At 33.4% G+C, this 27,354-nt stretch overlaps 1 protein-coding gene across 2 annotated transcripts; it reads left to right on the forward strand.

The window, feature by feature from the left end:
- LOC149909720 (cyclic nucleotide-gated channel alpha-3) lies at positions 1–27,354 on the forward strand. 2 transcript variants are annotated; one of them, XM_090119801.1, is made up of 12 exons: positions 1–128; positions 4,811–4,945; positions 7,337–7,515; positions 8,186–8,683; positions 15,133–15,276; positions 20,178–20,370; positions 20,761–20,861; positions 20,946–21,095; positions 22,145–22,321; positions 23,580–23,724; positions 23,975–24,217; positions 25,017–27,354. In XM_090119801.1, exons 1-12 carry the CDS (start codon positions 1–3, stop codon positions 25,102–25,104), a joined length of 2,181 nt encoding a protein of 726 aa, XP_089975927.1. In that variant the 3' UTR covers positions 25,105–27,354. The 2 variants fall into 2 exon arrangements, with proteins under 2 accessions (XP_089975927.1, XP_089975928.1); XM_090119802.1 differs by having other exon boundaries at positions 4–128; positions 22,145–22,312.

Raw genomic sequence — 27,354 nt, forward strand, 5'->3', positions numbered from 1 at the left:
ATGATGACGTGTCGGCTGGGTTCGCGGCGGCTGGGCGGGTCGCGAGGCTCCCTGCAAGCCGGCACCGCATGCTCTGCTGCGAGTGAATTGGATCTCTCTTTACGCTCACGACGCTCACATAAAGCTAGGTAAGCATACATTATACGTAAAATGAAGAATATCTATAGATAAATAAAAAAGGATTATTAATTGTCGCATAATTACTACATCGTTTTGATACGGTACTAACCACAGAAAGTGTAATATTTAGTAAAATAATCTAATCCATTATGATTTTATTAACTGTGAAAATTAAAGTAACATTTAAAACACGTTTTATAAATTTGTTTGAAATTTAAAACTGAACGAAAAAGTAAACATTAGCGCTGAAAGTTGGATTCAGTTTTGGATTCAAATAAGCTATAGCCATGCTATAGCTTTTGTGCAACTTTGAATACTCCTATTAAGTATATATTTTATGGAATAAAGTAATGCAAATAAACATTTCATATCAATTAAAGTTTAAAGTTTTAAACAAAACAAACTATACAGAATTAGCCTACAATACGTAGTCTCCGTAGCGATATTATATATTTCTCTATTATTTGAGGCGAATACAAAGCAATAGGAGTATTTGTTTAGGAAATGTTGTTATTATTAGTTATGCGTCTTAGAAGGAAGGAAGGGAAAGTTGCTCAAGTATGAAATATTGACTGTATTCGGTATTTACGCATAATAAATGTTTACCCGAGAGCTTAGGCCAAAAATAACTCGAATGGCCTACTTTTATATTGAATGTAATCAGTTCAATTGAAGTCTAATCACCTTTACAAAATTACTTAACATCATTATTTTCTTTACAACCTACAGCCCTAAAAACATTCCTAATCCGCAGAGTATTTTTATATAGATTGTTCGATTTCTCTGTGCGATCGACTTTTTTTTCGACGGGGAATTCTTACCCAATGGTCTCATTTAGAATCTGAGGCTGTATCAACTTCCCCAGGGATACTTCATAAGTATCGGTACCAAGTACAAGAAATAAAACATCGGTTCCATTCCTCCTTATGTCGAAATTCTCATTGCTGAGCTTAGTGATCATTTTCTTTAAAAGTTTTCAATTGGACTGGACAGTATTATTGCCTATTTAATAAATGTATTCTAATAGATTGTTGACGCTTTGTACAATATTTTTGACATATTCTTAATCGTATAGGAGCTACCAACGTTGACAAGAGAGCATTTTAGTATAGCTGGTTCTTTGATATACTGTTCCTCTTGCTATTTCGGTTAGAGTCCGGGCTGTCTGGCTGGTCGCAGTGGTTGCGTTTATTAGTGCGCATCTTATCTGCACAGGAAAATATCCTTAATTTAAAGTCATTTTTTAACGCGTAATTTTTAATCTTTTGCCTTTAGATAGATCCATGAGACATAATTTTTTTATTGCAAGACGTTTTTTTCGTTGTTAAATAGGTGCCAGACGCAATTTTTTATTTCAAAATCATTAAAATGTCATCGAAATAAGTGAAATTCCATCAACATGAGTCCCCGTGAAGGATATACTATGCATAATATTCATTTTACCATTTACAATTTTTTAGCAACAATCTACCATGGTGCCTCCTTTTCCCAACGAACCTCAAATAGGACGTTAATGTAAACTTGATAAAAACCAAATATCATCAAATTCATATTAATACCCAAAAGTGTAATAAATATGAAACCATCTATTAAAAATATTAGTTTACTAATTATTCAATATAAGTATTAAAAAAGGATAATATAATATATATAAGTAATAAAGTTATTACTTACCTTTTAAGCGGAATCATGTTGATGTAATTTCACTTATTTCGATGACATTTTAATGATTTTGAAATAAAAAATTGCGTATGGCACCTATTTAACAACGAAAAAAACGTCTTGCAATAACAAATTTATGTCTGATGGATCTATCTAAAGGCAAAAGATTAAAATTACGCGTTAATAAATGACTTTAAATTACGGATATTTTCCTGTGCGCACTAATAAACGCAACCACTACCGCCAGCCAGACAGCGCGGACTCTAACCGAAATAGCAAGAGAAACAGTATATCAAAAACCCAACTATACTAAAATGACTTTTTTTAAAACGTTAATAGCTCCCGTACCATAAAGCGAATTCTAGATTGATTTATCGCCCATAAACTTGATTGGTCTTTTAAATTCATAATTTTTTTTCGTCTTGAACAAATATCAGATTAAAAAAAAATAATAACAACAACTTCAGGTGAACTAATGGAATTTTCCACTAGGATAGAAACACGTATTGGAGAAACTATAGTAACAAAGTACGTTAATCACAAGTTCTTTACCTTGCGGGTGTACTAACTTTTACTCGAATCCTTTAATAGAATCGTAATACTTATTGCAAATGATCGAACTTTCCAGAAGTTTCTTCACCGTCTCTTAGAAACAAAGTCGGAGCAAATTAAATGATATCTTGGATGGATACTTGTATATTACTGTCGTCTTTGTTGAGCAATAAGTGTTTAAATTTATTCAAATAACATTTCCTTTCTACTGATTGTATATTATGTATTATGTAGTCTGAAGTAATGATTGTGAAAATGAACATTTGTTTATATCCAGTTTTAAGAGTACCTATACTAAACTTAATTGACCTTCTATAAAATTATACATCAGTAGGCCGAGACTAATGACAGAGAATAGAATAAACGCTAAGGATTAAGGAATAACGAATGGAACATAACGAACGAACGAATAAGGATGGTCTATATGAGTAACGTTTATAAAGCGTTTATATTTGTCATTTTGTAGCTTTTGTTTCCTACAAAAGCTACAAAATGACAATATATAGAGGATTGTTTTCATCCATCATGTTATTGATAGCAATTCTAAAATAGGTTATAGCACACATTTGCCGGGTTCAGACTGGGTTTTACGTATGCAGTACCTAGTGATGACGTGTGGGGTGTGACGTGTACATTCTGCGCTATGCAAAAGCAATATTATTTCGCATCCTCTAAACTGGAGCTGTCAAGCAGCTTTCAACGATAAACCAGATATATTGTGCTGTTCTATCTTTGAGATAATCTCACCCAGTTAGCGTTTAAACAAAAGTGCATCGTAAATTGGGGCGTTTCTTGGATTCTACTTGAATGATGCGCTATCATTTATTGTGAATATTTTAAAATCTCCGAGAAATGTGTATAGAATATGAAAGTAATGATGAAAAGTTCCTATACTTTTGAATGGTATTTTCAAATTAAAAAAACTAATGTAACGAAGCGATTCTGAGTATTTCAAAATTAAAAAACATAGATCGAATTTACTGTTAAATATACAAAAATAATATTTACATCATAATATTGCAAATATCTACACTCAAAAGCAAAAATAAAACATAGCATAAAAATAACTTACACAAGTCCAACCAACTCAGCAGTCACGTACATACAGGTACGGGTATGTGTAGTTTCTTTGTTACTCGTTAACGCGCTATTCACTTACTGGCTCGGAAAATCTTCGCCATAAACTGAATACAACTGGCTTTTACCTTACATTTTTAATTTATACATTGTTTATCCACCATAAAAATGTTGTACGGTTTCAAAATGTTTAGTTTTGAGAGCAATTTATTGCTGTTTACGTAACAAAAAGCACATTTTCGTAAAGTATCAATTATTTTGGCGTTAGGTGGTTAACGTGTGCCGTGCCCATTAAAGCAGCCGTGGAGTGCCAGCTTCGAGGGTCCGTCTCTTGTTTGTTGAGGCACGTGAGAGCCCTTATTTTAAGAGAGCCTTAATCATAAGTGTCCCGTCATTCAGAGATACGAGCTAAAGAAGGAGGAAGGAGGTTGGCCCAGAATAAACAAAAGATTTTATCGTTAGATCAAGTTAAACAAGCCAAGTTGGTAGTGACAGATTGTTCATTTCTTGTAGAATTAATTATTTCATTAAAAATGCATTTATTTATATATATAAAATCTGATACAAATAAATTGCATAGAAATAATTATTATCCTCAACTCGTTATTTTTGTTCAAAAAATAAAAATTTTAACAAACAAAAAGTATTTAAAATATTACGGGCAAAAGCTTTCACAAAATGGCAATCGCAGTATAGAAATATCGATAAAATACGTTTTATTTTCTGAATCCGCCTATTTCCATTGAGGCGTTTCTATAGTACCTAAATCTCGTGAAATGTAACATTTCAACGCAGGTAGCAATGTTAAGCCAACAATATTGGGAGTCGTGCGAGCGGACGACGCGCCGCCTCACCATCGAATCACATTTTTGAACGGTTTATATCTCATTTCACACTACGACAGCTCGAAGCGAGCACTTTTACCCCTCAGTCCCTCGATACTGCATTTGAAAAACCAATTTTTACCGGTATAGCCGCTCATGTGCCACTAAGTCGATTGAGCTTTGGAACTGCGGCGGGTATTCCTCGGCTTTTCCTCGTGCTATCGAATTCTATTAAAATTGATCAGGTTGATCTCGTTTTTAGCTCAAATTCAATTACAATGTACACTCCAAATTGAATTTTTTTGCAACTTTTCGTCTTTAGTAAGTAGGGTATTTTAATTCAATAAATAAATGCGAATTCAACTCTATCATCTTCGTGTATTTCAGATATTAAGGCTATGATATTTTTATGATTGATAACAAGAAATGCCACTATCCAACGATGCGCTCTAAGAAAAATCGATTTAATCAATCTGCTATTATTCAAATAAATAAAGACGGTGTTCTCCAATTAATACCATAGTGTTTATCTTCTGTGTCTACTGATGTCATTCATGATACCTTAACCCATATAGATTAAAACTCCTGGGTGCGAGTGGCGAGGCTCCACTGCTCGGCGGCTGGCGCAGCACGCCGCACACGCCGCACGCGACGCCCGCCCCGCACCACTCGCACAACCACCTCGCTTCTCATTGTAACGGCACTGACAGGTTAGTTGCATAGCGCGGCCGTACACGGACTGCTCAAACGGTCGGTCCTTGACTGCTCGAGCTGTTGCTACAAACCGCGTAGTTGACGGCTTGAAGCGGTCGCGACTGCTCGAGCAGTCCGTGTACGGCAGTGATGTATATAGTTCACCGTGCGGTCGCGGCTTCAAGCCGTCGGTCTCAACTGCTTGAAGCGGTCCGGCCCCAATTGCTAATGACTTTTGATTTTAATAACTTTAACTAACTTTGCTAATAGATTTAACTTAATACTGTTAAATAAGAAAAAGATGTTGCGGATTAAAAAGAGGGTATTATCGTGGTATAAACCGCGGGTAACTGTCAATATATTTTTTCAGAAGTTATTCATTTTCAAAGTCAAACATTATGTAAGGTTTATCACTTTTATTATGTACGTACTGTAGTATAAAACATGTTTCCTTGATTTTATGTGATTATTGCTATGTTTCATTTATAAATTTTGTTTCATATAGGTAATTTGAAGTAATTATTTGACAGTTTATGTAAAATATTTAACGAATTGTTCGTAAAGGGCCAATTTTTCAATGCTTGGATAAAACTTATCCGTCCAATAAAGTATAATTACACGATTATATTAAAATGTCACGTAAACTGTCAAATACGGAAATTAGAATACGTTTTTAAAATGGTTTGTACATTATTAAGGCCCTTCGCTCATGGAGCTACTCAAAAAGAACTAGTCACAAACTCAAATTACTAACGAGTTGCCTGAGCGTCACAGCCCATACCTGTTCTATGGAGATTCGCACACGACGCGACTAGTTACTAACTGGTGAGTAACGCGTTAGCAACCAATCACGCGCGACGCGTCGTGCCGGTCTCCACGCTACTGGTTTCCCGAGTTTCTTTGTTTTTTATGATAAAAATGAACGAGCAAACATTGACAAGTGACTGAAACCTTATAACTTGAGTAGCGTTGTATGCGAGATACAATTTGTAACTGGTTTGTAATCGTAATTACTGATTAGTTCAGTCATTTTTGAGTAGCTCCATGAGCGAAGGGCCTAAGTTTTATCCAAGCATTGAAAAATCGGCCCTAAGTCTCAATTACCTATATCCAAAGGTTTTACAGTAAAAAATTGTTTTAATAAAAAAAAGCGCATGCAATCAATAATTATTATGAATTCATTAAAAAGCTGTTACAGTATCCATAACTTTACAACGGCTGCAAAATTTTGTTAAGGGATGCTATATTATAACTACGGAGTGCATGGATAAAAGTTTGAGTTTTAAAATAATTATCTAAGATTTTAACTTTTATGTTAAAATTTTCCTGATTTGTATAATATTGGAATATTCGATGCGCCTGTATTTCAGTGTTATTCAGCAACTATTTACTATTTCATCACGACAACAAGTTTTCATGTAAACACCCGCGGCTGTGTGCATACTCGAGACTCAGTCTCCGATTTTATTTTAACAAAATGACTTTTGATCTTTGCTTAAGTAATTCATTTCTGTTATGTGTAACTTTTATAAACATTATGTTGAGCAAAATATGTTAAACAGCAATTTAAATATCATTATGAATTACTATATTAAACGTGGTGATTTAAAGCTGAATTGATTTCGAATAGTTGATAGATATTGAAAACAGTTTGGAAAGCGATATTAATTGAAATTACTTGAATTGCGGCTTCATTTTCATGTACATGTGATATTTCATTATTGACTCTATATTACGTGGTATTACATACGTCGAAGTCCCTGTTTGTCGTTATCAGTATACAATCAGTCTATGTAAACCCGTACATATGAATTAATATGTATTGTTATAACACGCATACATTATTGGCTGATAGTAATGTGATCCATTGCCATTGATTGTTGTGAGAACATAAATTGAATTCAAAATGGATTCTGTTTGATCTAAACTAGTCTTAATAGGCTATTACATCGAGAATTAATTGTTTAATATAAGCAGATCAGTTACATAGATCATATTAAATGCAATTTTTATTTGAATAAAAAAGATACAATAATGACTGTTAATCCGTTTCTGTTGACTTTCCAATTAAGTAATTAATTAATACCATTCCCTTGCTGAATAAGCCAATAATTTTGAATGATTGAATACTGGAACATAAAACATCGTTATTTTAGGTAATATAATAATTAGTAAATACTCAGTAATTTCACACAAAATAAGTTAAGAAGGCATGTAGCTTACATAACATTGAGTCTACACATTTGTTATTCCGTATTTCTCTTTGCCTATCGCCTTTGCAGATGTTTTAAAGTTCTCTGATATTACTTAAAGACAAGCGTGGTAACTGGCTTCCTTATATTGACACAAACAGTCTATTGATTTAATAAATTGGATTTACTACTAAATTTAACAATTTTGTTCAACAGCAGATCCATCCGACGACGGTCGACCTTCAACGCTGGGCCGTTTCGGTTCGGATTGTCATTTTCATTCGTGTTCGACCCCGCCGGCCGGCTGTGTTATTACTGGTCCATGGTCGTCTCCCTCGCATTCTTATACAACCTCTGGGTCATCGTATATAGATTCGCCTTTCAAGAAATCAATGGTAAGATGTTCATCTTAAACCCTTTTATAGATATATCGATCGCCAAGGCTGTAAGTCTTCATGCGATTGGTTTTACATAACGATAACTACATGCTGATTATTTAAATATTTGTTAAATATTACGTAACAGTAAACAATGACTGCTATAAGTAATTAAAAATGCGTTTTGTAATCTAATTTCCCTTATTTACTAACAAGTTTAATGAACCCTGTCTGATGTGTTTGGAATACGAACTCATGTTTAATTTTTATGAGCGCATATATTGACTGGGATTAATTATTTTGAAATTTAGTAATTTATATGAAGCTCATGTAACGTCTATTTGAGGAAGCAACTTAGATTAGCAGCCGATCTGGCTTGCATCGATTTAGCGCACTCAGCGAATAGTTTGCTTAACTTGCACCGTAGAGAATTAAATTACTTACCTAAATAGCTTTTCTCTTAAATGTCAAAACCGTAAAACAATGTGATACTTTGAAAGACGCAACTCAATGTAACAACGCTCAAATTTCCTATTGTTTAGTTACAGTCGTCCTTTCATATTTCCACAAAGATATAATCTCATTTGTTATACGCTTAAGATGGTTTTAGAAGTAGAACATAATATTCAACCCGCCCTTTCAATGCGATATAACGAAGTCCTTAGCCTTTTAATGTCTTTTGTTTCAGGTGAAACGTTAATAGTGTGGTTTTGTTTGGATTATTTTTCGGACTTCCTTTATCTGGCGGACATTTTATTTCATTTTCGGACGGGCTACTTAGAAGACGGGGTGTTGCAAACGGAACCGGCCAAGCTGAGGGCGCATTATATGAACTCTACCACATTTTACATAGACTGTCTCTGTTTATTGCCGCTGGATTTCCTTTATTTATCCATAGGCTTTAATTCCATCTTAAGATCCTTCAGACTTGTAAAAATTTATCGCTTCTGGGCCTTCATGGACCGTACCGAACGGCACACGAACTATCCTAACTTATTTAGGTCGACCAGTTTAATTCATTATTTATTAGTGATATTCCATTGGAATGGATGCTTGTACCATATAATATATAAAAACAATGGGTTCGGTAGTAAAAACTGGGTATATCATGATACAGAGACTGCGGACGTAGTGAAACAATATCTACAGAGTTATTATTGGTGCACGTTGGCGCTGACTACAATAGGTGAGTACATTTTTTCCATATATTCAGTCGTAAAACTAGATTTTATCTTAAAAATTCTCGAACACTGTAATAAAAAGAAAATGGATACAACCACGGTCTCTTGTAAAATATAAGGGATCATAAACATACCTGAAAAGGTACTACGTAAGTTCGTAACATAAGTTTTAAAAGCAACTTACTTGTAAAGAGGTTATCCTCGAATATAATATGAGGGCTTTTGAGGCAGGTACGTGATCCTGTATAGTTTACAATATCGTGTATAATAAGGGCCCTTTATGAAAGTTGATATCAAATATGGGTTGTAAAATAATATATTAGGTATATTTCAATGCAGTAACGACCTGAGCTTATTACTTAAATTTTCAATATAGCTTTAATGAAGTTTGTTTTCCATTACCATGAGACATCAAATAGTGTGTAAAAATTACATGAACATTTTATGTAAGTATCACTAATATCACATTATCTTAATAATTGTAGACAAGTCAAGTTAATGACAATAAAAATTCAAGGTGTGTCTGAAAATGTAAAATTAATAGGGTCATTTTCGAAATCTAATACAGTTAACACCGTTAAATAAACTTTACAAATGCCATGCATTCTATTACACATAATGCAGATGCTGCAACTGCTTGGCTTACACCCAAAAGAGATTATATTTAGATCGTTTGCACTTTGGTGGCAATTTAAACACCTATATTCCTAGTACGGACGGGAGTTAAAAGGCCGAAAAGACACTATTTAAAAGCATTACGGCGTTTAATTTAAGAAGTATACTTCAAATATGTATTATTTTCCTTATTCCTCATCGTCTTAAAAACTTCGTCGATTGGGAATTTTCGGACATAAACAAATATAAAAACTTTTAAGTAGTTTGTAGGTCTACTTTCGATGCGGCACGATTTTGATCTTCTAGAATCGAGATAGTTTTCATGAAATTTTATCAATGAATAAGTTATACCATCTACATAGAGGTTCAAAAGGAGTTTATATCCTGACTGATTTTTAATGAACAATAATTTGGATAGAAATTACGAATATAATAATTGTGTTTTAAAAAAATATTAATAAAACTGAATATTCTATCCAAATATTAATCTAACCATAAACGTTTAAATAAATTTTATATTGCATAAAACTCAGACGAACACTTTGGTTTATAAGAACTCTCATAAAAGTTGCAGTAAGCGTTCTTAAGGATGATGGCCTTCACAGATTTATGTTATATCACTTTCGTGAATTTTCTTTAAATTTATGCTTCACAAAAGAGAAATACAAAAGCTAACCCTATGTTTCTTCTATCATAATATTTTTTATATAAATAGCAGGTAAGTATATTTTCTGTCTAATTATCTATTGTTTATAAAATATAACCAGTCGTCTCGTCATTTTATCTCCTACTAGCGGTCCGCCCCGGCTTCGCCCGTGGTACATGTTTACGTTTTCTCTACATAAGAACCATCCTCGTACTTCAAGGAATATAATGAAAAAAGAATTATCAAAATCGGTTCAGCCGTTCTCGAGTTATGCGCTTACCAACAAATTTTGCGATTCATTTTTATATATAAGAAGAAGAAGATATACGGAACATTTCAATAAAGCATTAAACGTGCAGGTAAATCGATGCGAGAAAATATTCCCAACGGGTTAATGTGACTAAAATATTTAATAATAGAGTGTTTGATGCGGTAAAGCGCGACACGGGCAACCCGGAGGTCGACTGTTTCCGTCCTATCGGTAAATGGAGAAATAATTGCAGGAAAGATAGCGTTTATTTATGTTGCTTATAAGTTATAATATGTTATTATTGGTTCGAAACTACCAACAATATTGTTAAATTCATTCGGGATCTATTAGTTTAGATAACGGACTTATTAATATAGATACTGTTTCCCTTCAAACGTACTTATAATTGGATAAGGCGGATACTTTCTGTTTTTTTTTATGTTTTCCCGAAACTCTTTTTCTTTAACATTTCTAAATTACTTAAAGTAGAAACTGTGTTTTGGATTACGGTTCCTACGATTACGTGTCGCTTATAAAATGACGTGTCGCTCATCCGTAGTTCGATACTCGGTTATAAAATATTTATTATTTATTATAACAATATTTGTTATAATATTGATACCTATGTCAATTCACAATTTAAAGACCTTTCAATACAGAAACTTTTTGGTAAAATAAAATCCTTAATTTATTTAATCTACTTTTTATTGGTTAAATTTTAAATCTAAGTAGCTACATTCAGTCAAGATTACTTTTGGTTGAAAGTGCTTTTAACTGAGACTTCGAGCAAAAACACCTTTGACTGAAAAGTTTTCGCCGAAACAGCTATATAATAAATAGAAAAATTATGAGTCCTTTAACTTAAGAAGCATAAACAACTTCAATATTTTGCGTCAGTAATACCAAGAAAAACCCGGCGAATTAAAATATATCTTAGAACCAAAGTCTATATAAAATTAAAAATATACTTAAATAAAATAATTTTGCGTGTGCTTAGTTCAATTAATGTTCGAAATATACAGTAATAAAATCAGCGCGGAAAATTTGAATAATGATGAAATGTTATTTCATTGCATATAATATATATATTTAGATTTGAAAATCACAATATGTTGGTGCCTATTCCCATAATATTCTTTCTGTGTTAACGTATTACCTCTTTCGCCGTACTAATCAAACATGCAAATGATATCTATACCCCCTTACGCAGAAACATACGTGCGTATTATGCGTTCAAATTAAAATTATTTAACGCAGTACGTACGTAATTTTGAACGCGATAATGTTCCTGGATTATGGCGGAGGTGTTGGAACGTCTAGCCTCATTTCATTTAATGAGGCCATTTGAATTTCGCGACTGCGTACACTTATTGCAGATCGCACAAACACGTTTTATGTGTAAGGTATTAAATCATTTAATTTTATGATTCCCCACATCTTATTTCATTTGAATTCTTCCTTAAACACGTCATTTATTTAAAATGTGAACCTTTGGCTATAGGTTAAAGAGCTTATCTTTCATTATGCCAGTGAAAAATTAGAATATAGAATTATATAATACAATGAACTTATTATTATAAATCAAATTTGTAATTTATGATTTTTATTAATGTTAAAGTAAATCATATTTTATTGGTAATTAGATTTTTTTGTACCCACTGCTACTTAATATAAAAACGTATTTCGTAATTACAAAAGGATCCATCATAACGATAAGAAAAATGTTAACATTGTTGCGATAATAGAGCCTAACAACATCTAAACAAGGAAAATAGAGCGATTACATTTTTTAAGCTTTTTGTTGCGTAAAGGTTGAATTATGGCTCCGATTTCGGCGAAAGAATACTTTTTCAAAGATAAAGGTCTCTTTGTGGCCCTATTATATCAGACTCACTCGGCTGTTGTAGACTGATAAAGAAATGATCGATTTCTTGTGTTGTTGTCTTTTTTGTAGTACACCTAGTGAAGGTGTACTAGAAAAAAGAAATACCATTAAAATCTTTTAAATCGGAGATACAATAAATATTATTTAACATGATATCACATGATATAAAAAATTGTCATTATTAATTTAATAATAATATTTGTTAAGTTATTCCTACTTTGTTTATCATTAGTCTCGGCGTTACTATGTTATGTCTTGGAATAAAGTATAGATAGATGTGGAAAACCAAGGTAGAGTCAAAATGAAATATGAAATTAACACGACGAACATTTTATAATATTTTCATAATTATTGTAGTGATACTTAGTAGGATGAGCCTTGCTATAATATCTAGCCTTCAACATGAATTTCCTAGAAGAAGCTTATTATCTAATGAAAATGTGCGGTTCAAGGAATTATGAAAAATATTTCTATAAAGCTTTAAGGATTGTTATCAAATATTTGTTTGGTTTCTTCCGCTTTCTTGCAACTTTGAACTCCAACATGAATTCATTCAGAGCAAATATAAGTAATGTATTTACAAATATTGACTCGAAAGTCAGTCGCGGGCCGACCGTGTTTAACATAGGTGTTTAACGATTCAGTGGCGTTTAGGTATGCCGTATGCGTATGATTTATTTTAAATGTTACCAAATCTAATTATGTTCAGTTATTGTGAATATAATATAGCAATACAAATAATTAAAAGTTTGCATTGAGCCATCTGCCGCATCTCCAGTCGATATTACCCAGGAGTCTATACAACGAGAGCGTTCAATAGAAGGGAGTTTATAATAACTTTAACACCCGAAATTCCCTGTGCGGAAACTTTTCAAATGTGCTCATAATATTTGATATCTGCGGTCGGGTGTATCCAACCCCTAATCAAGGCGCATTCAATTGGCTTACCCAGGGTTTGACAACGTTGTATTAATATGCGGATACATTTCGATGCGGTTAACCACTGAAAGCTTTTTAAGAGCTTCTACCTAATTACGTAGTTTCGAGAATCGCTTTTATTTTTGTGAATTTAGAATTTTAGTTATAGAAATAAACGAAGCAAATGTATAAGCGACGTATTTCGTTCAGATGTTTCAAACATAGGAAACGTTTAAAGATAAAATTTCCCTTTCAGTAATATATTTCATGAAATCTATTTATATCTCGATTTGTATATTTTGTGGACGTGTATTTAATAATATTGGGTAACGAAAAGTTAGATACGTTCCCCCTATCTGTTAAATATCAATATATCTTAGCGTTATAGCGTGGTTTATCGATACCCTCTATCTAGCGGAATGTTCGAATGAGTTATGTTCTAAGTATTTCTTTGCCTCTTCTAAAACCTATAAATCATTCTCCACATAGACTTTTATCCTCTTCAATTGAATAGATGTATCGCATTCCACAGTGGAAGTGGCCTCTATTCAATTCAAAGTAGCTTATAGAGCAATTTATCCTTTTTACCGCTTCCTCGTCACAGGTGCCGCGTAAATTTCTTCCGTTTCGAGGCTTAATTTGACATTGATTCTATAGAAAGATGAAGTTGAAATGTGCAAACTGTTTTAATAATTCTCAGTTACAACGGAATATGTATACGCTGCGTCCGCCTTTTTGAGAACTCGCCTTTATACGATAGGGCTGTCAGTACTAAATGAATAAACTATTTCCACAGTCTATTTCATAGCTGTCGGGATGTCCGTGTGTGTGCTTTTTATTATTCAATATATTTCTTGGCTTTAAAATTCAGTAAAGTTTTTTCTTCTATACGTTAAAATCATTACTAGAGCAAATTATTACATTTTATTTTATTTCAATAACTACCATAAAATAAAGCTTATTTGACTATTTGTGCATTTTACTATTTCAGATTGAATTTTATCCATAAAATGCACTTTAATGACGTATCTAAGGTACGCCCTACTTTTGCAAAACGAGCGCTATCTTTAATTAATATTTGAATGTTTCCGACTAAAAATTTACTCATTTCAAGGCAATTATAAATTTGCGCTTCAACGAATTTAACAAATGTGAACTACCGAATTCACTCGTGCAATGGTGGTCGGAGCAATTGTGACCACAACTCGTTATTAATTAAAACTATTTAATTACCGGTGTGCGCCTTGCTTCAAATTGAGACTAAAACATACTTTAAATTTATTTGGTATATCTAGAAAATTACTGATTCTAGTTGTTAAATTTATAAATCAATAAATAAAGCGTAGGTATATCTTACAAGTTAAAATTGACTACAGAGCTTCTAAATTTATTTATGCAGTTGTGATATAAATAAATTGAACTACAAGTTGCGGCTCTGAACGGCGACTGCAGTATTTGCTTCCAGCAATCACGTACCTTCCAATCGTCTAGCCGCTCTGCATCCTGCTATTTGAAAATGAGAACAAAATTATATTTGGCCAAAAAGCGTCCTCGGCTTTCGTGAAATGGAATTTTAAATTCAACTTTAAAGGCTGATCTATGAATTATGGATGTTTGACTTACTTAGTTGATATATTATTTATGCTATCTATTCAATTTTTCGATCATTCTCTTCGATTTTGTTTCTAAAACACCAGAATGAATTTACATGAGTGAATTTAATGAATACAATAAAAAAATCAAAATGTTCTTAAAATATTAATTTACAATCCAAGCTAAAAGTATTTAATTAATATGAACAAGTCGTCTAGTTTTACAACCCATGTTACCAAAGAAACCCTTCTATTAATTAACGGACGAATAAAAATAACAAAGAAGTTAGTTGTAAAGAATATGATTATACCATAAAGGAGTTCATGGAAAGTTCAACCCGAACAGACCATTAACTCCTTTATGGTAATTATTTTGCATGCTTTATTGTATTGGCTGAACATGTTTGTACTTTATTAATGTAATTGTGTCACCATTTAACACCATGTTCAAAAAAAAAAGATTTATTTAAAGTTCTACAGAATATAGGAAGCTGTATATTCTCTACAATAATTATAAATACATTTTCTAATATATATTTGCTTGACAGGTGACCTGCCCCGACCACGTAGTAAAGGAGAATACGTGTTTGTGATAGCCCAGCTTCTGTTCGGGCTCTTGTTGTTTGCAACAGTGCTGGGACACGTCGCCAATATTGTCACCTCAGTGAGCACAGCGAGGAAAGAGTTCCAAGGTAAGTTGCTGTAGTGCGATCTTATGTATTACAGCTTCATCTTGCGCCGGGTGGAAACGGGATACACTGAAAACAAAATATAATCAGTGGTGTAATAGCTTCCTTCTTTCGAAATAATTTTCTAAATAGATTAATAACCTTATAATTTTATTCAATAAAAGCACAGAAAAGTTACATCTTCCCTCATATAATACGATTATTATAAGTATGGTAGAGCTAAGAAAATGTATAATACGTTATTCTGGTCCATAAGCCAGCTTCCTTCCTTTTTTCGCTATATTTATTCGTTAATATCGTAATATTTATTGAATTTTAATTTGGTATTGTAGTAGTTTATACCGCCTGAGCTTAATTAAGGCTATACACGCTCTCAGTGATCGCTCCATAAAGTACTAAACTTAATTTTCCGTATATAATATTATAGCAGAACTTGTTGTTACAGAAATTTACTATATCACTTACTAAGTCAGCTCTGTTGATTTTATTTTAAAAGGCTCATACTTTTACATTATCTTATTATCTACACTGTGCAATAAATTGAACAGAATGGTTGAACCTGAACGGTAAATTAATGAACACTTCTAAGGGGTTCTAGGTGTGTGAACGGTGTGTTATAAACTTTTATTCATTCTTACTTAACCCACCATTTTCCGTTCAATTGTTTAAAACAAACTGAAACGATTTCTAATAAATATTACGCTGTAAAAGAGTCATAAGTCAATGATTATTTAATATAAATTCATGATAAAAGAAGTAACTTGGAAGCTCCGTCGTCGCCGTGCCTAATACTCCTGCAATATGTATCACTAATGATGTTAATGTGTCATCCCTGTTCGCTCTAATAGCATGTATAATTCAAACGAGTAAATTACGCAAGCAGTAGTGCATAAATATCTGCTCATTGAATGCACACTATCTTTAGTACGGAGTTATGTTTGTTACATTATTATTTATGTAACATGTCTAGCGAATTTGAAGTGATTAAGTTCATCAATAAAATTCGTAACTCTGAAAATTTACCACAGGCCACAACAATAACAAAGAAGCTTTCATGAGTTTATTTTTTAAATATGTATGAAGCTATAAAAAACTGAATTCCCGGGTAACATAATGTTTTACAGCTGTTGAGTAAAACACGTTGGAATAAAAGTCAGTTACTAATAAATATGCTAATCAGGTCGCTATAATTTATATGTATGATGAATAGTAAAACAGAGTTTATGCTGCAAATAGTTTATATAAAAGCACTTTGTAGCACCTATTTCTATACAATGATATCGGAGTAACAATATGTCCAACACGACAGAAGAGAGATCAAGAGAGGCGCCGAAAACTCGACGTCCTTACCTATATAGCTTTCTGAGACAGTGATTGTAGTCGAACAAAAGCTAGTCACCAGACCAATAATACTATGAATTTATAAAGTTTGTTGTTAGCAGTTTAGTCCACAAAAATATATAGATATAGATAAAATAAAGTGCTCTCCTCTCTTTTATTGACGTATTCTAAAGCATAATAATTGCATAAAGCATAATTTATTGTATTTTATTTAAATAGAAAATAAAATAATGAATACAATTTTACATACCAATAAGTTTTATATCCTATGAAATAATGTCAATATTTTTACACAACATATAGGAGTACCTTCACTCGTTTAGAGTTGGAAAAGTAAAAGAATTGAAAGCGAGATGAAAGGCTGTACAATTCGTTATACCCATAAAACATGGGGCTTACTGCGATTTCAAACAAAACATTTCCGATTTTCTCTTATATGGAGTTTTATTCACATAAAAGTTTTTACGCCAAATGTTTTGATTACTTATGTTTACTTGTGTTTATATAGCTATTAAGGGTATTGCAAGTGAATTGCGGGATTTTGTAGTTACTTTTATAACGTATATTTGGATAAGATTTATTGAATTTGTCCATAATGTTTCAAAGAATGCAATTATTTATTGTAATTTTTGTATTGATTAAACAGGAGATTTAACGCGTGTTCTTGATGATAAATAATTCAGAGAATATTAACTCATTCAAAGTGTTTACCTTCATTTATTGATCATAATAGTTTAAAACATCATCATCGAACGTTGAAGCACAATTTGTAACATTAATACGAACAATATTTGCCGTAATTATTAATAACCTTACGCTAATTCATTAATGGCTGCGGTTCAACGCGTTCAATTTCGTGCGATTCGCTATTAATATGATAATTAACTTGTACTCGTTTGTTTTCATTTTAGTGTATATTGACAATTAATACAATAGACCGATGTATATCTTCATGTTTTATTAAATAATTATCATAATATGAAAAATGTATTTTGGACTTAATGAATTTCGGACTACACTTTCACAGCAAATTTTTCACTCATTCTTAGTTTCATTTTATATTTATATGAATTATATTCATATCCAAGATTTTAAATCCCGGCCAGTAAAGTTGTCTTGTTATTTCACTATACTGAAAGGTTAATACGGGACTAGGGTCAAAGAGCTGACGTAGCCCGAAGGTGAGACGCGGCGTCGCATTAACGTGCTAAGCAGGTAAACGTGCCGGCACGCGCCGGCCTTCGACAGCTCACGACAAAACAATCTCATCTACCCTAATTATCCTGTTCAATTGCCAAACCTTTCCCTAGTTCCACGGAAATCATTTGTCTTCTTGGATTGGGTCAAGTACAAAGGTATACTTCATTTACCAATTTTGGGAAATTAGTAATTTACGCAAACAGTCGCAAACATTTTGCTTAAAATATATCGCTACAAATTATATAATTTCGAATACAATATGAAACGGATTATAAAATAAATTGAATCGCGTATGACGTCAGTGCAGACGGAGAGGTCAGTGGACTGCAATGTAGCACGGGGTAAGGTTGAGTTAAAAATAAACATTGTCGCGTGACGGAACATCGATGACCGAAACCGATTCAATTCACAGCAGACACAGGGGCAGCAAAGAGTCAACAGCTGTAATTAGCACTGCAGTTTGGTCAAAAAGACAATGGCGCCGCGGCGGCACAGAGCGGGCTGAATCCGTGACCTTCCTCGGTGGCGCTGCAGCGAAATAGGTCAGCGGCTTGAATGCTATAAATAGCTCGGCGAAAGTCGGGCGCCGCACCCCATCCCAGCGGTGCGTCCCGCGCGTCCGCCGCATCGATCCGCATTCCGCCGACCGGTCCGCGCTCTGCCAGCCCTGGGACGCCGCTACGCCGTAGCCCTAACACGCGTGCTACACGCTACGGGCTACAGCACTCGAATCGTTCTTGATTATATTAATTAAACCCTGATAAACGGCGAGACGTGTCGAATTGCTCTTGCTTAACGGAAAATTGAGTGAAATTTAATTAATAAATAACTAACTGTCGCCAATCAAATGGCTGCGTCGAGTTTGTATCTAGAATTTAATTTTCGCTTCATATTGAATATTAAATTTGATTTTGTATTTCGTCGAAACACTAATTAAAATTAAATTATAATATGTAGAAGCAATTCTTTATTTTTTATGAAAGTAGTAAATAAAATAAAAATATAAACGACGGAAACAAACTTTGGAACACATTACTCTTATCATAAATACCATTTACTCTACACTACTATCACGAGACAAAAAATAATAACTTGGTCGTTTCGAAGAATTATTTCATTGCTTTATTATAAGAAAATATGCATCTCTTATCATATACATAAACGAGAAAGATAGCGTCCGCGAAAAGGGAATACATGTTACCAATATACAAAATCTTTAATAATTAATTAAAATTCCAATAAATCTTGTCAACTTAACTTTGTCTAATACGCCGATTATTTCAGAAATACATTTTTAAAGTTATTCTTTTATACGATTTTTTTCACGAAATACTAAATATATTAACATGTTTCTAGTTGTTACGATTAAAACAGTTAAGAAAACGTACTTATGCAATTTATATACCTCTTTATAATGTAAATGTAATGTAATAATAAGAAACATAGTGTAGGTAGTTCTTCGGTTAATATTCAGTGTAACGGTTTTATCTAAACTTTGTATTTGATACATGTTTCAAATTTGAACATAATCGCTATTATTATATTGAGTAAAACGAGTATAGGTGCTCGTTATAAAATCATGCATAAGCCGCCGTAGCATATACTTTACTCAAAGCCACGAACTAACCCAACTTTATCGGCAAGTCGCTGACATGAAAGGCTTAATCGGGTGTGCTAAACTTGAGATTGAAATTATTCTTGCTACCATTAACTTTGTCCAACATTTGAGACGCTAAACTTACTCCCGAAAGTACTTCTCGTCTTACCAACACTGGGAGTTATTTAAGTTAACTATTATACATTTTAATTTTCATAAGCTTTGCAAGCGATACTTTTAAACGTGATATAAATTTTATTACCAGCACCGCACCTATAGTAAACTTCAGAGATGAATTTTTTTATGACGTGGTACTTAAGTCTTTATAGGGACGTAATGGCATCTGGTGAGGCGATTTGATCAGATAACATAGCTATCTTTAATAAAATAAACATTGTTTAGATGTGAGTTAATTTTTTTCTTCTATTGAAATTAACGTATCGTAATTAATTATTAACTTAAATTAAATTTATCATAATTAGTATTTATGCTATAGGGCATACAGGCCTTGACCACAACAAAGTGATGTTGAAAATGATATTAGCACGAAAATTGATGTATGTAGAGCAATATATAATTAATAATAAACCTAGATCAAATGTTTGAAATGTTCGGTTATTATAGATAATACACAGGCTTTTGAGTATGAAATATGTTCACAAGTGGTTATGTTTACTGAATACCATATTTAATTTCGTAATCACTCAACTGTATTTCCATTTATATTAAAATTAATATTAACTATTGATTTTTATAATTGTTGCAGCAAAACTAGATGGTGTCAAAACCTACATGCGTATGAGAAGAGTTCCAAACCATTTACAAGTGAAAGTTATAAAATGGTTCGATTATTTATGGCTCACGCAGAAGTGTTCAGACGAAGAGAAGGCAGTGTCTTGTCTTCCTGATAAACTAAAAGCAGAAATAGCTATAAATGTCCATCTCGACACACTGAAGAGGTACATACATACTTGCTTTACACGTGTATGTCTACAATCAAAATGGTTTGAATCAAATCGTGCATAAAATTGCGAGAATAAATTCAATGGAAATGATTTCTAAATTATGAATACAGTTACGATAAAGCAGCGTCAGAGAAGCAGTTTGAGCTTAATATCCCGTGTTGTATAATTAAAAACAGAAACATTCACTTTTTATGTCCATGAATTATTCAAAAGCGTTCGTTTATACGATCCGTAAATTTTTGTCGTCAAATGGCTATTGCGAGCTTTTGTTTTTCCACTAAATGCTGTTAGTGCATTGTTTGGGGTGTAGGTCCGCGATAACTTATATTATATGCGATTATTCCACAACAATATAAGCACTTTTTATATTTTATTAATTCGCAGAGTGGAGATCTTTCAGAATACGGAAGCTGGTTTTTTGTGTGAACTCGTGTTGAGGCTTCGCCCCGTATTGTTTTCTCCAGGAGATTACATATGCAGGAAAGGTACGGAATAATTATTTACCAATTAAAATAATTATAGGGAATGCAAAGGCCAACATAACATAAAATATTAAAATTCCGTTGTAGGTGAAGTCGGGAAGGAAATGTACATAGTGAATCGAGGGAAATTACAGGTGATGGGTGACAACGGAAAAACAGTTCTTGCAACACTAAAGGCTGGTTCTTATTTTGGCGAAATTTCCATTCTGAATATGGGCACAGCAGGTAAACAACTTGGTAAATATCGCAACGGCCCGAGACGCCACGCCATTATTATCAATTTCGTTATTTTTCGGAAAGTCTTTAAAACGCAAAGGTTTCGAGGAGACGCTGCAGTCAGGCCGAGGGAGCGGCCACAACGCTATCAACAGGTTTTGGGACATCTACAGACGACCTTTATGCCTGATTTATCTTTTAGTTATTATTCAAAGATTTGAATTTCTTTTAATGATAGCTAAAATAAATATCAGTTAAAGTCGTTTTGTATGAAAATTATTGTAGAAAGCGCTTAACGTGTTTTATTTTTTATATCACATTTTTTCGCATTTTTTTCCTATTTTGACTATCACTAATATATATACATCATTTTACACTTTATCCTTTCATTATATATATTATATATTTAGGTAATGTACAGCTTTGTTATTTACTTTATCGCATTTATTAATCTTAGTAGAGGAAAGCGTCACGTGTTTTCTTTTGCTTTCAACTTTCATCTCCTTTGGTTGTATTGAAGGCAGTGTCCCCGATCGCTTTGCATCCTCCCCAAATTTTTTATATATTTGGCGTGACTTCTTGGTGCATGTAACCCCAAGATTAAATTTAAATTCTATATTGACAATTTACGTTATTGAATGATATTTCGTCATTTTGCCGGTATAGCTGTTAAATCTTTAGTTTGAAAATCTTAGTAAAAATAGTCTTGAACATGTAGCGGCTTATTCTTTTCGAAGTAAAGTTTCTTATTTTTCAATCCCAAATGCTTTGTCTTGAAGCACTCTCTAATATCGTTAGAAATGGCTTCTTATAGTTTGTTTCTAAGTGGTATGACTTCAATTTTTTCACTTACATTTGTCTTTGGTCTATAATTCCACTTGAATGCGAGGGTAGTTTTGGTTGTGTCTGGTTGACCATTCCCTTGATTGCTCACACAACTGGTGTTACGGTTTCTGTATGGAATGCTTGTGATCTTCTGGCCTGGTCTTGGCTATCTGAAAGCCATGGCAGTTCATGAGATGTGTACCGAGCACCAGTTGGCACGGAGTGTGTGGATGACACGTCGACAGGCAACCGGCGGACAGCGTCAGTGCGCTCTGTGGGCTACTCGGACCTGTTCGTGCTCAGCAAGAACGACATGTGGGATGTCCTCAAAGAGTATCCTGCTGCGCGTGTACGCCTTGAAGCGATAGCGGTGAAAAGACTTGAAAAATATAGAAAAACACCGGCGGACAAAGGTACGTATGGTATGTTATCACTCCATCACTTTCATATTTTTTAAGCATATAAGTAGTTTTAATTAGTTTTAAATAGCTTACTGCCACACTTGGAGTTAAAATTTTTGATAATGATTAAACATTTTTAACTAGGTTAACATTAGAATCGGTTAATTATCTCACTCTTTTACTACTTCAATTCAGTTCATATTTCAACGATGTAAAAATAAACAAGTAAATGTAAAAAAAGAACGTGTGTGCCGAGTGTGTGCTCGAAGTTTCACTTCTGACACGTGTGTGTCAGAAGTGAAACTTCGTTGGCAAGATTCAAAGATTCTATGACGTGACGGTATTGCCATGACGTGACCTTGAAATTTTACTCTCAACACGCCTGAAGAAGTTTCACTTCAAAAGCTAAGATATATCTACATATCTAAATTATGTACTATTTATATTATTATGTTACTAGCTTTCCACCCGCAGCTACGCAAGCGCATTCAAAGAAAAACCCGCATAGTTCCCATTCCCGTGGGATTTCCGGGATAAAAGCCATCCTATTTCCCGGGATAAAAAGTAGCCTATGTCCTTTCTCGGGTATCAAAATATCTCTATACCAAATTTCATGCAAATTGGTTCAGTAGTTAAGGCGTGATTGAGTAACAGACAGACAGACATAGTTATTGCATTTATAATATTAATATGGACAGCTGATTTGGAATCATTTTGGCATCATTTAATGTTTTTATTCTATACGTTTATTTATATTTTAACTCTATCTTTCTTTGGCGCCAAATGCAAGTAAGTCTTTTCTAGTCAATTTTTCTGAGTGTGGCATTTAGAATAGAAATAATTGTATCTTAGTATGTATTTGAAAGCTTATCTAGTAAGTTTATTTGTAATTAAACTTGGGTTTGGGTACTTTTGTATGAGCTAGTGGCGTCCACATGAACTTTCACGGGCAGTATTAAAACTTGGATATTTTAAAAGAGCAATATATTGTGAGCAAAAATTATTATCTCGAAACGTATTAGGAACCGAGATATTTGGTTTTGTATTTTTCATTACTGGCCAATCACTGGCCGCGAAAGTTCATAACGACGCCAACTTTACCACAGCCCCTTTTAATTTGCTTTTATGTAAATATTTGAAAGATATTAAGTAAGTAGACAGCAGCCATGTGATGATTATAACACTCATCGCATGTACCTTGCAAATTTCCTAGCACTTTCTATTTCATTGTGTGTTTGACGCTCAGAACAAGATATTTACATGCTTTTGTAACTTTTAGTGTCTATCGGGCGTTCCTACTCGACGCCGGGAATGCTGGAGTCAGTCGGGAAGGTGTCGATAGTGGACATGCAGCTCCCTCGACCCTCTATGATTATTCCGATGCATTCGTCACATCCGCCTTCTTTCCGGGACCAGGTTTATAGGTATATTATAGGAACGCATTATGTTAGTTTTTAGTTTGTTGATATCTATCTTTTAATTTTGAGGTAATTATTTCAAATTTCTTGTTCCAAATTTCACAAAATTCTGATCGATATTGAAATTAATATTTAAAAGTACTATATTTTAAACTGGTCTATAATGATAGAAAATCACAAAGGGCATAAAAACATTTTATTGTCAAAATTTCGGCTTCCGAGTTTAACAGTTTTCACTATTAATGTTCTATTTTAGTTCATCAGTAAGCCCTCTTCGGGTAGCATCACCAGTAGTATCGTGTGCTTCAAGTGCCCGTAGCAGTGCAGTGGGCGGCGGTAGTGTTGCGACGGGCAGTGTGGCTCCCAAGGTCGTCCGTGACTCTCATGACGCGCTGGAGTCAGAGATAAAGCGTCTACGGGAACGCCTGTATACGGTGGAAACGGAGAACGCCGCAATGTCCGCGAAGCTGAGCCAGCAGCAATGGGAAGTTGATCAAAGGTTTGTTTTCAGGCAGTGTTTTGAGAGGAATATTATGGTGCAAAAGTTTATACTTTTATTTGTTAGGGTCTTGTTTTATATTTAGATGACTATCATTATCTTTATATATATACTAGCGGTCCGCCCCGGCTTCGCCCGTGGTACATGTTTACATTTTGTCTCCATAAAAATTAAAAACCATCCTCGTACTTCAAGGATTATTATAAAAAAAGAATTAACGAAATCTGTTCAGCCTTTCTCGAGTTATGCGCTTACCAACACATTTTGCGATTCATTTTTAGATATATATAAGAGAAGATGTAGATATTAATGATTACCTACGTTTCTAAAATTTACTTAGCTTTCCTAATCTTGTTTTTAAATTGGAAATCTTGTTTATTCATTAAACGAGTAAAGATGTGATCAATTTAAATTTTATTTTTTTAAGCTACTCTGTTTAAATCTGGGTTTTGTAAAGACCAAGCTATTTTACATAATTATTCGCTTCAAGAAGAGGTGGGAACAAGGTATTTACGTCGAACAAAGATGTGCTTGTTTTAAGAGTCTTGTGATGCTGTAATTTGCCACAATGTGTCGGCCGGCATGTTTAAAGTCTTTTTTGATATTTGCTTCTTATTCTGTCATATTTTTGAAAATACACATTTTTACACCTAAAATTTCGCTCTTAAATTAAAAAAATACAGGAAAATATTTTTTTGTTATCACCCGAAAATACATACCTATTCCTAATGATAGAACTTAATATGAAATTAATGTGAGAGGTTCCAGCATGTGTAATAGCGTTAATGCTTGGTCATAGGTTACAAGAGATCGAAATGCAGATCTGTGGGGGAAGTTCACTGAGCTCGCAGGAGGAGAACGAGCGCAACCGGGAGAGCATTATTTAACGGCGCGCTTCGCCCTCCGCGCTTGCCGCGCGACACGTTCCAGCACAGAGCGCGCCGCATACGTTTCGCCTTGCCGCCGTTTGTTGAGCACTATAACATCGAATGCTAGCGAACCCTTCAGTGCCAGAGACCTTGTGGATTCCAGTGGCCAGTTTTCACCCTTATTGTATGAAATGCGCTGTTCGCTACCGATAATGTATAGTGCCACAAACGCCGGCACGCGTTTCAAGCGCGTGATCTTCCTATAAACTTCGGACTCCCAGTGTTTTGACGACTATAGAAAATGGAAAGTTACAAACGAATTAACTTTATCAAATTTATATACATATACTTAGTATATACGACTCGCTAATAATAAATGACGAGTGTTCGTGGAGTGAGATTTTGTCGAGACAATATTATCTTTAAATCGTTTAAACCCAATGGTGTAGTGTGTGGTTTATGTGTGTAAGCGAAAGGTGCGTCGTGTGTGCGCTAATCCTGCATTTTGAGTTCGCGTCTAACGACCATACATGTGTTTATATATTAATAATTAAAAAATTATTGTAAATATCTAATTTTTATTTAATACGTTCATTTATTTTATAATATTAATAAGACGATCTTTAATAAATGGGCATGAAACGGCCGGGTAAGAACTAAGTGTTTTCAATAAATTCGTAACGTTAAGTTTAGTTGAAACTGTTTATGTACGTTTGGTATCTAGTGTGAGACGGTAGTGGTACGATAACCAAATGCAGAAGGATACAGAGAACATTAGAAGCTTTATTTGTTATATGTACTAACTACGTATATAACTAGGCGTGTGCAGCAACGCAGGGACGCAGTGCATTGAATGTTCGACAGAATAGTCTCACCTGTGTGTGATGCTCACATATATGATAAAAGTTATTTTCTATTTCACCATTTTAAGCTTTAATTATTATTAATAAATAAATTTTGTTGGAGACTAACGAATGTATGTCGATGTTATCCGACTTCTGGTATATTTTCTCCTTTGTTATATTATTACGGTGATATAACGGTTAGGTAGGTCTTTATTGTCAATAAAATTTTATATAATCTATGTGTATCGAAGGATCTAAATGCATATATTGCAAGACTTTCGTTCGATAAGTAAAAAGAACCACATTGAGTTACCATTTGTTATACAGAGAAAATATACCTCTGTATCTATATAATATATAAGTAATGTAGATTAAATATAATAATAGATACTCAATTTCGTTTGGTATTTTGTAAATCACTACTGCCAAATAATGTTAAGTACATAGATAAAATGTTTTAATGTAAAGATATTGATCATAAACTGATTAATGTTTTATACTTATTATCTAAAAATTATAAATAATAAGTTCGTTTAAACGTCGTTATTTAATAGTGATTCGTCGATTCAATTGATATTTACTGTTGATGCTTGGAATTCCTTTCGTGTTTGTTTCTTGTAATATATTTTAATTACAATGTGCATACAATGACATATAAATATCAATATTCAATATTAAGAAAATTGTAAATAAATTACATACAAATCCTACGATATTCGTTTTTAGTCAGTTTTTCATTGGGGTGCGATTTCTTTAAACCACGAGCCAAGGTTCTTCTCGCGAGTTTTGTAAGAATCTTAAGGGATACAATCCTATATAGTTCATCTATTAAACACAATAATTATTGTACTTCAAGATATTTTCTCCTTTTTAATTTATTTATCTGTTTATTAGATTAAATATTGTAATGAACCTTTTTCCATAAATTGTATATCCTATAACTGAAGTAGTCAACCCGTGGCACTTCGAGGTAATATAATAAATAATAAGAGATAACAATGTTTCATTTCAGACAATTTAGATGCATTTTAAAACTCCTTAAGAATGTTTTGTAATGAAAACGTAGCCTCCTGTGGTTATTACTGATACGTAGCTTTTGATAAAACTTAGACAGTAGTATTAAATATATTAAAATAAAATAAAACCAACTAAAATGCTCAAAATGTCAACGAAACGATTCATATCAAAAGCGTTATCATCTCATCAGAATTCCACTTTAGTTATCTTCAAATAAGAACAAAGAATATAATAATGTATTGAAGTACAATATATTGGAACAATAATTCTTATACGCAACCAACGAAAAATATTGTATGTACGTACCTAATATAAATGTAAAGACCAGGGGCCTTAGACAAAGTAACAATTTAAAAACGATAACGAAGTTAGAAAAGGCAAAAATGTATGGGATTGACATACGCCG

The sequence above is a fragment of the Colias eurytheme genome, chromosome 3 (assembly GCF_061535395.1).
Source record: "Colias eurytheme isolate Ceu_HAF_F1 chromosome 3, ilColEury1 Martin Lab GWU primary, whole genome shotgun sequence".
Taxonomy (NCBI): domain Eukaryota; kingdom Metazoa; phylum Arthropoda; class Insecta; order Lepidoptera; family Pieridae; genus Colias; species Colias eurytheme.

Coding starts and splice junctions, on each gene's coding strand:
- LOC149909720 (XM_090119801.1), top strand. CDS start 1: ATGATGACGTGTCGGCTGGGTTCGCGGCGGCTGGGCGGGTCGCGAGGC. Junction 7,516..8,185: donor CGCCTTTCAAGAAATCAATG/GTAAGATGTTCA, acceptor CTTTTGTTTCAG/GTGAAACGTTAATAGTGTGG. Junction 15,277..20,177: donor AGCGAGGAAAGAGTTCCAAG/GTAAGTTGCTGT, acceptor TAATTGTTGCAG/CAAAACTAGATGGTGTCAAA.